We start from the raw sequence: 15,236 nt of genomic DNA, 5'->3' as shown, positions 1-15,236 counted from the left end.
TTACATAGTTGGCCTCAACCCTTGGCCCTCAAAGCTCTTAATTAGCCCAATCATTCACTATTTAAGCAAATGTTCTACCTTCAAAATGACCAAATACACTACACTTAAGCTAGATTTATGACGGAGGTGGATGTATGAAATGCTAATATATGTGGCTAATTGGCTATTTCGAGTAATTAGCTGGGGGAGATGGAAACAGGCATGCAAAAGGGTGAGCACAGTTTCACCCTCATTTGGGTGGGCAAGTGGAGCTGTTTTCAGCAACTTAAAAAGTGCTCTCCCAGTAGATACGCATTTGAAATAGATTTCGCACAAATGGTCAACATTTACATATATTACAGTTCATCCTGACGAAAGGATAACTGTTGCTCTTTAGGATTCCCCCTGTGGGGAAGAGTTGTGTAAGGCTGTGTTTACACAGGCAGCACAATTATGATATTTTTCTACTAATTGGTCTTTTGACCAATCAGATCAGCTCTTTGCCAACAATTGGGCAAAAAAAATCAGCATTGGGCTGCCTGTGTAAGCGCAGCCTTACTTCCTTCTTCCAGCACTTCATACAGATGCAAGATCTTAATTTGATCACCCAGTTGCCAGAAAATCACCCAGTTGCCAGTTGCCAGTTGCCAGAAAATGTAAAACGTGTCATATATTTGAGGTTTAAAAAGGCTTCTGAAGATTGTAATTGCCACTTTGAAATTTCAGACTTGATTTTTCCCTTACGGAAAATGTATCAACCCCTACAAAAATATAGATGAATTATAATCCACATAATAATCCACATTTACTGTTACTGCAGGATTATGTTCCTGCTGTAGAAAACGGACTCAAATTAAGATCCTACGTCTTTATGCATTGGTTGACCTTTTTTCCCTTGCTGCTGTCCATCGTGCTGAAGTTGTTGGCTGGTTTGTAGTGCTCTGTCCATACATAGTGCAAGCGTGTCATTCCACCACAACCACCATCCCCCAACACCACCACAGGATATACCGTATGTGACAACACTGAAAAGCAATCTAGCAACACATTAAGAAAACTGGTATAGCTTTTGCTACACGTCCTTTTCTGCCTCTGCTGTAGAAGGTCATGAGTACTGCATTTCAAGTGGTTTCAAAGAACGTCTGAAGAGCACATTGAGAGCACGAACCTGGAAATTGTGTGCATCTCCACATTCACAACTTTATCATTATGTATTTCCTTTATTCGTTTTCGTCACGTTTTTGATCACTGCAGTGACATTCATTCTCCTCCATTGAGATAAATACCATTGTGAAAGCTTTTCCTGGGTGAATTTATATGAGGCGATTCCAATTATCATGGGGAAAGAAAAGGGCTTTGTCTGAAAAACAATTCAAATCACAGAGATGCGGCACAATACCCCTCACTTATCAGGGAAGTAAAGTTAGATATAAACTCATTAGTGTGCAGTGCCTTGCAGCTGTTTGTGCTCCTGTACGAAGCCCTTTTTCTGAAGAGGCCTGGCATGTCCACAAAGTATGCCATTGATGCCACAAAGGAAGCAAGCACATTTCCAAACAAACAGGATTGGGGGCTAGGGAGAACATTCCATTCAATTCCAGGCAATATTCCTTTTAGTAATTAATGCATGACTTTAATATCCTTGGATATAGCTGAAGCATGCATCCACCTCCTCCCTTTCTCTCCAAAGCAATCCAGTACCTCAGTGAGCACAATGTTTTTCTTCCCCAAGAGAAGCAGTTCCATTTCAGCTCAATTGATTCTCCACTTCTGGTCGCCCATCTTTACCTTTTTCATTCTTTCCCAGCAAGAAGCGCATGCATTTTCAATGACATCAAATAAAGGGCAGTCATTGGGAGGGATGAGGACGGTCTCAGGGGACTGAGGCACCGTCACCATCCGAAAGAGAAAGACGGAGCAAGATATAAAGACGAACAGCAGAGACGGGGGGGCGAGGCCTTGGACACATAGACATGAGAGGGAGATAACATGACTATATATAGCAGGACAGATATGACCAGATTAAACTGAGAATCCAGTCTCGCTGTGCCCTTCTGACCAATACAGGCTGTCTAATACAATTTGCAAATGTGTGTTTTCCTCCGAGAGAGCAAGAGAGAAGGAGAGACAGAGACAGAGACAGAGACAGAGACAGAGAGAGAGAGAGAGAGAGAGAGGATACAGTATGACAGCTTTACATACAGTATACCTCATTGGGAGACAGTTGCACTTGTTACTGTATCTGTTTCATCCACAAGGCTTATGGGAGATTCTGTCATGTCTTTGCCTTGAAGCCCAGGCTCGCCGCTGCGGAGGAGAGAACCCCAGAGGCTCGGCATATGAGAGTAGAAGCCTGTCTCACAATCACAGACTTGAATTCAGTGCATTGAAAGACTCCCCTTCAAGGTAACATGAGCTCTCAGCTTCCGAAGCACCCTTGTCTGCCCCCTAACATCAAACAGTAACGCTAGTTGGCCTCACAGTTACACTGTGTTATGTCAGTTGTCATATGGTAAACATTGGGTCTATGTATTGCCCTAATATGATTATTGTAGGCACTTTGAAGGCACACAACTTACAACGAAGATCAAATAGCATCTACACTAATTTGAAAGAAGAATCTTTCCTCAACGCTGACTGCTAATGGAGAATACAATATCTCTCTCAAATAAAATCCATCAATAACATATTCAATGCAAAAAGTGTAGCTACATAAGTGTATGAAAGTGCCCTGAGCAAGCAAGACAGTGGGAATTTACAACAACTTAATGTAGGACCATTGAATCAGGGCATCATTAGTTGTTCATAAGGGATGACAAGAAAATCCATCATTAATCTGTGTGCAGCAGGGCCCCAATGGGAACAAGTAGACTGGGGAATGGCTGCCTGGGCTGCCTGGGTGTCCACTGGGAGAGGAGCTTGGCTCTGATGCCCTGGGTGTTCTGGCCTACTGCCCTCAGGGCTACACTACCACTGGACCATAGAGATTGCTGCCAATGGGGAAAGATTCCAGTGCTGCAAATAGACCAATAGGCTGTTCTGAGGATGAACATACCATGCTGCCCTAACTGCCTTAAGCTCATTGTTAGTATGTGACACGTTTTACAAGCATTTCACTACACCCGCAATAACATCTGCTAAACACGTGTATGTGACAAATAATAGCATTTGATTTGATTTAGGTGAAACTAATGCATACACATGGATTCCAATGTTGGTTGTTCTTTTCCCACCATCTCCAAGCTCTTTTTATTAGTGAGCACTGCAGTATTTGTTGGTTAAGCATGTAGGCACCAGGGTGGCATTAAAGCACTCGGAGACACTAAACCTGAATGTATGATGAGAGGTTTGTTTATGCAAAAGGTAGTTGACTAAATCACTAACATTCATATGCAACAGCGGGTGACTCTAACGAGGCGAACTAGCAGGGTTGTAATTTATGCTGTGGACCGCAGTAGCGGTGGTGGAATTGATGCGGAGCCCACTGGAGTGAGTCACAGTGGACAAACAAACCCCTCTATGCATTATTAATGACAGGAAGTCTTTTCAGGTTTAACGTCAACTTCCATGTAACACCTAAAGGGGTCCCGCAACAACACCATGCTAAGAGAGACCTGAGGGCGGGTCAGAACGGCTCTCAGACACTGCCAGCCGGTATTTATGATAAAGGTCAGAGAATCAGGAGACAAAGATAGGAGACAATTTTCTCTTTAAAAAGTTTAGCCTCGCCAGATATTTCCCAGAGCCATACTTTTCATATTCATTTCATGGAACATTTGGTTTGAGTTTCCAAACGGGAACCTTCTTTATTTCAGAGGGTTTAAAAGTGATTATATTTGAATGCCCCTTGGTAAATGCACTTTTGTGGTAGGTGGTTTTTGTAGTGGTAGCCTTTGGCATTTCCTTGCAGAGCGTTCCACACAGTGCATGGAGGTGCACAATGTACTTCCTGGTTCTATGTCTAGGTTAGCAGCTGACAGAGTGACTCCACCCACTTTACCATGCCCATGATATAGTGGGAAATAGGTATACTAAACTAAATGTCACTTAAATACTTTGGACAGATGCCATCCATGTACTCAAAAAATGTTGTCTTAATGTGCTTTTGATTAAAATCTGGGCCACATGCATTTTTCAGCCAACGGGCACAGTCCTCTTCAGTGCGAACAAAATCCTCCAGTTTCAACGGACAGACATTAAAAGAGAGCTCCACATAAAGTGTGGCCATCAGTGGAGCCTGGTGGGAGGAGCTATAGGAGGACGTTCCATTGAATTGAGTCAATGGAACGGTTTCCACATGTTTATTGTGTTTGATACAGTTCCACTACTGTATATAGATAGCCTCGCTACTGTTATTTTTCATTGTCTTTTTACTGTTGTTTTTATTTCTTTACTTATCTATTGTTCACCTAATACTCACTGTTGGTTAGGGCCTGTAAGTAAGCATTTCACTGTACGGTCTATACCTTTTGTATTCGGCACACGTGACAAATAAACGTTGATTTGATTTGATTTATTCCATTCCAGTCTTTACAATAAGCCCATCCTCCTATAGCTCCTCCTACCAGCCTCCTCTGGTTACCATGTCATACAGCAGTGGAACACAGGGATGTGAGTGGGCCCGGCACGGCCCCAGCCTTATAGAAACCTGTCAAACCCAAACATCCACCTGATCATTTTATGTTGAGCAGCTCACAGCATATTACTGCCTCAAGACATCCCCAAGCTCAATGGAAACAAAGTCAATTATTGTAACACTGCTTCGAAGTCCCCCACAAAAGCATACCCAAAATGGGGGATCTTTGGTATGTATGGGGACAGACTGTGTACGGGAATGGTGAGGGTGCAGAAATATGAGAAGGGGAGACAACCCAGTTTGCTACTGTGCTGTATTACAGTGTGCTTCCTTATTTAGTATTCAAATGTATTGGGTTTACGATTCCCACATAACACAGGCATGAGTAGACAAAGCTGGGCTTTAGATTTATGTGTAATCTCTCCCTCGGGGCTCATACAAATCCAAGCAAAACAAACAGTCCCTCAGTAGGTTACTTCAGCACTGCTCCCTCCGATCCAATGGTACACATTTACTGTCAGAACTCATCCATAGCCACAGTATGCTTTCCCCCCACACAAGGCAGCGCTACGAAGGGCTCCACTCTTTTGTTTCAGTTAGGCTTAAACATCTCAATCAAAATGGAAAATGCATAGCTTGACTCAGTTACAGCAGTGATTTGAATGAAAGGTGCTAAGCGTATAATTAATCATTGCACGGATATAACAAATGTTCTTTTCAAGGTAGAGCATATTGAGAAGATGAAAACACTGGAAGGTTTCCACTGACTGATGACTGTGTCAGTACTACATAGTGATGAATCTTAGCCTCAACAACCCTGTTTCTGACCCAATCAGCACTTATGTGCAAACACGCTGACCAGTGTAGTCCTGAATAGGTTTATGTTGAACAATGGACATACTTCCTCTATTATCAGTGATTCCCATTAGGATCAAGCCAGCATCATGTACACTGTGTGGTAAGAGGATACTAAACAATGGACATACTTCCTCTATTATCAGTGATTCCCATTAGGATCAAGCCAGCATCATGTACACTGTGCGGTAAGAGGATACTAAACAATGGACATACTTCCTCTATTATCAGTGATTCCCATTAGAATCAAGCCAGCATCAGGTACACTGTGTGGTAAGAGGATACTAAACAATGGAGATACTTCCTCTATTATCAGTGATTCCCATTAGAATCAAGCCAGCATCATGTACACTGTGCGGTAAGAGGATACTAAACAATGGACATACTTCCTCTATTATCAGTGATTCCCATTAGGATCAAGCCAGCATCATGTACACTGTGCGGTAAGAGGATACTAAACAATGGACATACTTCCTCTATTATCAGTGATTCCCATTAGGATCAAGCCAGCATCATGTACACTGTGCGGTAAGAGGATACTAAACAATGGGAATTGTATTCATATTGTCCTTTAGTTCGTGGAATGTGGACAGTTTTGTTTTTGAATATGAACAGTTCCGTATTGTGCCCTAGAGATCATGGTATGGCTGTTTGTTATTTTGACTTCCTGAAAACATATGCTCACTTCCTCATTTATGATAGCAATGCTAGATGGCAACACAACATTTGTTTAGGCCTAATTGGAGCGCGGTGGGCAGACCACACGAAAGGTCAACAGACTGCTGGAATGACCTTACGTCCACGGTTCCATTTTGAGGTGTATTCCCTCTGCACTAAACTGTCACAATTATCCCGTTGTAGCAACATGATTATCCCCTTTATGTAAAGGACCGTGTCCTCTACCACCTAGGGACACCTTTCTTCTCACCCTCTGTGGCCTCCCACAAGGCAACACATCCACTTCCTGGCCTGTGTCAGCAGCTGCATCAGAGGGCTAAGAGAGGCCAGTGATGAGGGCGCACACCACATACCTCTGGGTTTAAAGTATTCAACTGCTGTCCTCTATGATTAACCTATCCATCACTTGGGTTTCCAGCCCACTTTCATGGTCAGTCACTCCCACACCATTCACAACGAATTAATGGCTGTAATAACACAGTCACCGGATCTAGAAGAGTTGAACATTTGATGTTACTTAAGGGAAGTCCACAAGTACTATTTTTCGAACAGTGACTTGCATTTCTAATATATTGTATTCGATTGGATAAGAATTTGATTTGCTTTCTTAAAAAAAAAAAACGTTATCTACAGTAGGAATCCTTCCAGGTCTTAATTTGAATAATATGTATAATATGAAAAATAAATGACTTCTCCTCATAAACATGATTTTCATAATTGAAACATCTCTCATTGGCTTTGTTAAATTATGAATATACACAAATCCCTCTCTGTCTTTGCAGGTTGGAGGTTGCTTATCTCCTTGATTCTCATTGTTCTTAGAAATATTCAAGTTTGACAGCAGTAAGCATGGCAGACGAGGTACCGGGTGTTGTTCTGTACAGTAGTCTACACATCTCTGTGAGGTCTAAACAAATATCTCCCTCTGAGATGTCTGGGCTGCTTTAAGTGGACTGGAGAAGAGAACTTGTAATTCATCGCTCTGAGCCGAGACCCCTGCCTTGGTGGTGAGCGTTTCTTCTGTGGCTATGTTTGCCATCATACTGAATTTTAACAATGAAAAATTAATATCTGACTGAGTCCAATCTGATTTGAAAGCTAGTTAAGTGGCTCAGGTTTGGATAAAAAGCAATACAAGGTGCCACTGACAATGAAGTATACTGTAGGCCTTGGGTCAGCAAGATGTATTGACTACACATTAGTGAATGCAGATGAAATGTTTCCCCTCTCACTCAGAAATGTCTGGCCTGCAGTAAATCCTTTTCATTCCTCCATAAGCATTTTGCAGCCTCAGTTCTTATTCTCAAAAAGCAGAACAAATACTTTTATATTTGGCATGCAGTCATAACATATAAATCAATATCGTAATTGGCACGTGCAGTAGCCTATCCCATCATTTTTATTTTTTTTTCAGCACAGTGAAATCCGTTAAGAAATGGAAAAAATAATAATGATTTAGTATGGTGGGAATATCAAAGTTCTAAGGTAGTTCTTTGAATGGAACTAGTGTATGCAATTTATAGTCCAAACACAAAAGTATTGTTCCAGGAAGACGTGAAGTGTCTCCGTGTTCCTCGCTGGCCACGTGTGTTCCTCGCTGAAGACGTGTTCCTCGCTGGCCACTGCTGCTGATTATGACCACGGCTGTGCTGGTCGACTGTGGTGCAAGTTAATACCTAAGACTATTATGAGAATGACTCATATACTTAAACATTTGACTTTCCTTCCTCTCGGCACCTCCCATGCTGAGGTCATAATGAATGAATACCTCTCCATAAAAACAGGATCTATAGGCTCCAAGGTTTTCTCCTGCAGCTATCAACGTTGTTTGGAAACCTTGGGCTGTTTGGACTGTCTGTGTGCTGTGTCTTTTTTTGATCAAATTGATTGGGTCAAATGATTTAACCAGACCCAATGGAACACTGCAATTTCCCAGGGGAGCTGTCTGACAGGGTTAAATTGACAATGAACAGTTTGCTATTTTTGGTTCACGGTTTGTATCCGCAGTAGTTACCGTAAGATGTTTAAGAGACACATCCATGACACTGAAAGACATTAAGTTCTATTTCTGTAAGGTTCTATAAGGTTCTCGAGTTCTCGGTTCTATAAGGTTCTCGAGAAGACCGTTTCAAAGGAACATTTCAGTATGGCGCAGAGTAATTAATAAATTCCATGCTGCATCTAAACATTAGTTGGACTCGGTTGTGTTTGACAGTCCACAGGTTAATGATGTGAAAATAGGGACCCTGCTTTCCCCGACCTGTCAAGTGGTAATTGGCCAAAGGTTTCCTTTAATAGCAATATGCCACAGGGAACGCAAAGCACCTCTGAAATTGTGTACGAAATAATTGGATGGCGATGAAACAGGAAGCATACACATGAATCCTATTTTGCCTTTAAAATGATATTTGCTATTTTTACTTAACGTGCAAAAAGAAAATGTGTCTTGATTATTTGGATCCGTAATGTTATTTTTCACTGTCTTTTTACTGTTGTTTTTATTTCTTTACCTACCTATTGTTCACCTAATACCTTTTTTGCACTATTGGTTAGAGCCTGTAAGTAAACATTTCACTGTAAGGTCTACTACACCTGTTGTATTCGGAGCACGTGACAAATAAACTTTGATTTGATTTGATATGTGCAGTATACATGACAGATTAACAGGATGTAGAATATAAAATACAGATTGGGTACCATGTTGTTTGACTGCTACACATGGTCTATAGAGGAGCAATATAATTCTACTTGTGCAGCATGTCATGTATTCTGAGTGTTTCTGGCCAAAATAATATATACTTTTTACGTTTTGTGGTGTAAATGTGATTATATTTCAATTGAAAATCTCACATTCGAGCAGTTATTGATTCCCCTAACGTGTGCCTGCTTCTCTTTTCTTCACAGGGAGTTCCTCTGAGCCCATGAATGTGACACAGCAAGAAAGACAGAGGAAGAAACAATAGGATGAGACCGATCAACGATGTTATCCCTGGGGAAATAAGCACAAGACAATCTGAGGTGGTGAAATACTGAATCTCAGCGAACCATCTCTAGAACTTCATTCCAGGCTAAAGTCATTGGATGGATGCTGGTCTAAATGCACATGCCCAACATCTTTTTGTAAATGGCTGGAACATTGGGACCGAATTATCCTTCCCTGGACACAAGGCCAATATATTGATTGTCCTCGCGGAGGAGAACACTTGAAAGTCCAGCTAGATTACAAAGAGTACAGTTCAGCATCTTTAGAAACCACAGTGGTGTTACCGTCTTAGAGCTTTTGGGCCCTGCCCATGACATCAAGAGGAGCACCAATGGCCTGCGGTGGAGCTATGGTAATGAGTGCCTTTTTCTGGTCTGTGGCCATAGTATATTTGACCCATATAGGCAGAGTCAATGGGGACTGCTGGCTCATCGAAGGCGAGAAGGGTTTTGTGTGGCTGGCCATCTGCAGCCAAAACCAGCCTCCATACGAGGCAATCCCCACGCATATCAACAGCACCATTGTGGACCTTCGGCTCAATGAAAACAAGATCAAAAGTATCCATTTCTCTGCCCTTAGCCGCTTCGCCAACCTGACCTACCTAAACCTGACCAAGAATGAGATCAACTACATAGATGACGGGGCCTTTTCTGCCCAGTTCAACTTACAGGTCCTTCAGTTAGGCTTCAACAAACTCCGTAACCTTACTGAGGGCATCCTCAGGGGTTTGGGCAAGCTGCAGTACCTCTACCTCCAGGCCAATCTGATTGAGACTGTGACACCCAATGCCTTTTTGGAGTGCTATAGCCTGGAAAACATCGACCTCTCCATGAACCGTATCCAGCAACTAGATGGGACCACGTTTACCAGCCTGACTAAACTGACTACCTGTGAGCTTTACACCAACCCTTTCAACTGTTCCTGTGAACTACTTGGCTTTGTGAAGTGGCTCTCTGCATTCCCCAACAGGACAAATGAACGGATGGTCTGTGACTCCCCATCAGGTGTCTCTGGCTACAGTCTGCTCAGCCAGAACCCTAACAATCCGACTTTTCGGAATGCCCTCCATATGCTCTCCACTGTGTGTACAGACGACTATGTGACGCCGTACATACCTGTGCCTCCTGAGACCACCACACTCCCACCAGACTACACTCCCTGTGGGCTGGAGGACTGTCCCTCCGGAACTGAGCCAGATGAGAGTATGAGTATCAACCCAACGGTCATTAATGTGGATATAAAACCCAGTATGAAGCTCAAGCAAGTCTCTAAAACAAGCGCCACCATCACTGTTCAGATCCCCCATCCCTTCAAGAAGATGTACAGCCTGGTTCTCTACAATAACAGTTTTTTCACTGATATTCAAAACCTCAAAATTCAGAATGAGGACATTGAACTTAAAAACCTGAAACCCCATACTGAATACACGTACTGTGTCGCTTCTATAAAGAATAATCTTAGATTCAATCATACTTGTCTGGCAGTCTCCACAGGACCCTGGAATGGGAAAGAGAGATCACAAAACCATGCAACAGCTACCCACTACATTATGACCATCCTAGGTTGTCTCTTTAGTATGGTGATTGTCCTAGGGGTGGTCTACTATTGCTTGCGTAAAAAACGTCAGCAAGATGAAAAGCACAAAAAGGCAGGCAGCCTGAAGAAAAGTATAATTGAACTAAAATATGGACAAGAGCTTGAAGGGGGAACCATTTCCAGGATGTCACAGAAGCAAATGATGGGTGGGGAGAGTATGTCCCGCATGCCATACCTACCATCTGGTAGTGAAATGGAGCAGTACAAACTGCAGGAGATAAGAGATGACACGCCTAAAATGGCCAAGGGAAGTTACATAGAGGTGCGAGGAACCGGGGACCACCATGAACGCAGAGAGTGTGAGATGTCCATGCCTGGGATGTCCATTCCTGGGAACAGCCAAGGGTCAGTGGCCGAGATTTCAACCATTGCAAAAGAGGTGGATAAGGTCAATCAGATCATTAACAACTGCATCGATGCTCTCAAGTCAGAATCCACATCTTTTCAAGGGGTGAAATCAGGAGCTGTGTCCACCCAGGAGCCCCAGCTGGTCCTGATATCAGAGCAGCCGCAGAGCAAGTCTAGCTTCCTGTCCCCGGTGTATAAGGACAGCTACCACCACTCGTTACAGAGGCACCACACCTCGGATGTCCCGCCAAAGCGGCCCAGCACTGCCACTGGAGGTCCAATGCGGAGCCCAAGGCCTTACCGCTCAGAGTCCAAGTACATAGAGAAGACCTCGCCAACGGGTGAGACCATCCTCACTGTAACGCCAGCCGCTGCCATCCTTAGGGCAGAGGCGGAGAAGATCAGGCAGTACAATGAGCACCGGCACTCCTATCCCGACAGCCACCAGCTGCAGATCGAGGAGCTGGAAGGGCCCGGAAGCCACAAGCCCTCCATCCTGGAGCCCCTAACTCGGCCCCGTCCCAGAGACATGGCGTACTCTCCGCTCTCACCTCAGTACCATAACCTCAGCTACTCCTCCAGTCCTGAGTACTACTGCAAACCACATCACACTATCTGGGAGCGCTTCAAACTCCGCGGCAAACGGCACAAGGACGAGGACGAGTACATGGCTGCAGGGCATGCGCTACGTAAAAAAGTGCAGTTTGCCAAGGATGAGGACCTGCATGACATTTTAGACTACTGGAAAGGTGTATCTGCTCAACAGAAATCTTAATCTCTCCAAGTATTTTCTACTGGACCACAACTTTCAGAAATGACACAGAAACCTTATATGTGAAACTCACTATTGATTGGATGGATACTTCCATATTGCGATCAACTACTTAAACGTATATATAGCAACATATTTTGACTGTGAGTAAAATAGGAAAATAACCTTGGGAATGACCTTCTTGGAAATGACCATCTTAAATTTGTCACATTATGTATGGAATTTATGGGAATAAACTGTAATCTAACGTTTCAAGAAGAAAACATATTGCAAATTAAGAATATACATATTATATGTTGCAATGGATTATAGGTATTTGGGTATCGCATGGCCAAGTCCTGTGACAGTGGATTTGCTGTTGTGTACTTTGAGAAAATACTGTAACAAATATTGAAAAACATGTCTACTGAAACCTCAATATTTTTCTTCAAGAACTACTGAACAATCATACGAAAAAGAACATTTTTTTCTCCCCACATATATTTAATTCTACAATGGAACTATGTACTGATACAGTTTCTATATCTGCAATGTTTGCTGTTAATAAGATTTTAAAAAATGATGTTTGATTCAGGTTTAGCCCATGGATTTCAAAGACAGCTCATTATTTGTTTTCTAATGATTTCCGTGTCCTAACTGATAAACATTACACTGGTCAGATAATTGGTATTATCTTACCCAGACCACTTAACTTTCCCTTCCCCTATTTGCAGCACTTTCACATAATACATTTTAGAGGCCACTAAACAAACTGCACAATATTAAAAGGCTGGAGTTTTCTAAATGTAATATTCCACATAAGACAGTTCATTGTATTATTCTGATGTTGATGGTCTGTCTTAGACATCGGCATCGTAAGCCATTAGTCATTAATCTTTAGAACCAAAGTAGAAAAAGCTGAAGTGTTTACAACATTTTCTTTCTGCATGGTCTAAGAAAGTGTTTCCCAACTCCGGTCCTCAAGTACCCCCAACAGCACACATTTGAGTTGTAGCCCAAGCACAAAAACCCCTGATTCAACTTGTCAAGGGCTTGATGATTAGTTGATAAGTAGAATCAGGCGTGGTTGTCTGGGGCTACAACAAAAATATGTACAGTTGGGGGTTGGGAAACACTGGTCTAAGATATGTGTGAACATAGTAAATCAGGTTCCATATGCATTTCATTTGAATATGTTCTACTGTGTTTCAAAGAGCCAAAACATTTTAAGAGTTACTTTTGTTGAAAGTGTAATTGACCGTTAACCTTTATATTACCAATATTTTCCACAGAAGGCAACTTTAGTTTCCCACCTGTTGTTTAGGCAGAATGCTGCGAATGCAGTTCACATTCTCTACTGGAATATCTGTCCTATAGCCCGATGGATGAATGTACAATATAGATGATGACGTCTGTATGTGGCAGCTTTTTCATTTGATTTCGGAGCAATTTTTTTTATTTGCTATTTACAACCATAATCTTGAGTTTCCTTTGTCTCTACTTGGTTTTTCAATTCATATATTTCCCATAACTTATCATATTTTATATTTGTCTCAGCCAACAAAGTAAAAAACAGCAAAGTTGTTGGTTTCACTGAAAGCTCTTGTTGAAGGATATTTTCCTATACTGTGCGGCTGTTATGACACTTTTGTAAATTAGAAGTCACCTATCAGAGGTATATCCACATGCCTAGGTTAACTATGAAATAATATCCCATGAATGCCTGAACTAAACTTCTGCCGCTGGATTTGTACATTATCTATACACTATTTTTGAGTGGATACAAGAGGTAACTTGGCTGTCTGAGTTCTTGTTTCAACCGCCTTAAATTTCTGGGATATGTGTGCGACTGTAATATTCTTTATTTTTCTTTCAGTGTTGATATTGTTGACAAGTCCTTATTTGATGTAATTTTTCTAAATGCATTTCAATAGATTCCAAGAGCTGTCAGATTTATAGATGAATTAGCAAGTAAGCTACATGTTTTTATATTGCATATTGTAGCACTTCTGTGGCTCATAAAAGTTAGAATTGTTGGGAAACCGGTGGATAAAACAGCGAAAAGCTGTTGTTTAAGTACACCAGAAACAAACAAGAGCACAATAAAGTGTTTTTATTTCATTTCTTAATACTATGTTACCTGCTTTCAGACAAAGTACTGTGAAATAAAGGGAAGGGTGCACCCATCAGTATCTTCATGATGTTCTTTTGCTGCTTTTGAATTCTGAATCAAGGCATGAATCCTGAATGTATGGAATCCTGAATGTATGGAATCCTGAATGTATGAGAAGACTTGCTTATTTGTGTCATTTGTGTTTTTATGATAGGTTAGTGGTTCTACCAAACTATGAAATGTCCATAATATACTGCAGTCCAGGAAATTCAGCAACTGCACCACTCTTCATGTATAGCTAAATATTCTAATGTAAGCTACCCTGTAATACAACACCTTTTCCATCGGAGTATTGGCAGTGTTTCCAATGCTCTGCTGAACATATCCAAGCAAGTGCTTATGAAGAAGTGACTGCGTGCATTTATCTTGGGAGCTGAATATATTTATTACGTTCACAAAATGCTGAGGGCTAAATTCAGTATGCAACGTTGAAGATCTGAGCTGAAGAGCGATATACATTTCATTTAATGTTCCTGCGTTCACGGAGACTGCATTCACGATAAACGCTACATGTCGTCTCAATCGGTAATTACCTTTACATTTCAATCGCACTACAGCGCTTATCTTCAGCTGTATGGAATGAATCGAGCCCTAGGACTGCCTATACTTTGAAAAACAAACATCAATTTTCTTGTCCCCAAAGGTTGTCAGATATCTTAACCTTAAAAGTGCCAACTGTGGAACACTGAACTTCAAAACCTGAAACCCCATACTGACTGCACATACTGTGTCGCTTCTATAAGCAATGCTCTTAGAGTCAGTCACGCTTGTCTGACAATCTACACAGGACCGTGGAATGAGTGAGGAAACCAATACGCTTCCAAAACATGCAAAGCAAAAGCAGGTTGACATTTATTGTCATGAATCTTGCCCTGAAGAAAGAACTGAGCAATTTTTCACTATATGGGCAAGCTGCTAAGTCAAAATTGGCTATATCATAAAAATTCATGAAAACAAAATATAAGGTTAGACATTAGGGTTAGCAGTGTGGTTAAGGTTAGGGTTAGGTTTCAAATCAGATTTTATGACTTTGTCGCTGTGCTAGTGACCATTCTGCAGAGCTGCCTCCAGGGCAAGATTCCTGACAATAAATGCCAACCTGCAACGCTAAATCCAAAGCATGTATTGCTGTTATACTTTGTCCATAGACTGCTGGCAGGGAAAGGAAACCAATATGTCATTTCTAATTTGGGTGAACTATCACTTAAAGTGTATTTGGCTTAGAAAGTTACATTTTAATATTTTAGTTATTGCTTTTCTTGAAAAATCACTATCATTCACAAAATGTAAGGGTCAC

At 41.7% G+C, this 15,236-nt stretch overlaps 1 protein-coding gene across 1 annotated transcript in view; it reads left to right on the top strand.

Annotated features, from left to right (window-relative positions):
• The window catches only part of LOC110486300 (protein ELFN1), a 94,067-nt gene extending 80,115 nt beyond the window's left edge, over nt 1–13,952 (top strand). Inside the window, exon 3 of the mRNA XM_021557782.3 lies at nt 8,993–13,952. Coding sequence (XP_021413457.1) covers nt 9,382–11,790 — 2,409 coding nt within the window. The 5' untranslated portion in view covers nt 8,993–9,381 and the 3' untranslated portion in view covers nt 11,791–13,952. The remainder of the gene's footprint in view (nt 1–8,992) is intronic.
• Nucleotides 13,953–15,236: the final 1,284 nt, after the last annotated feature.

Source organism: Oncorhynchus mykiss, chromosome 13 (assembly GCF_057628025.1).
Source record: "Oncorhynchus mykiss isolate SJ-2025 chromosome 13, ASM5762802v1, whole genome shotgun sequence".
NCBI lineage: Eukaryota > Metazoa > Chordata > Actinopteri > Salmoniformes > Salmonidae > Oncorhynchus > Oncorhynchus mykiss.
Note: the sequence above shows the minus strand (reverse complement) of the source record. Positions and strands in the feature narration are given on the sequence as shown.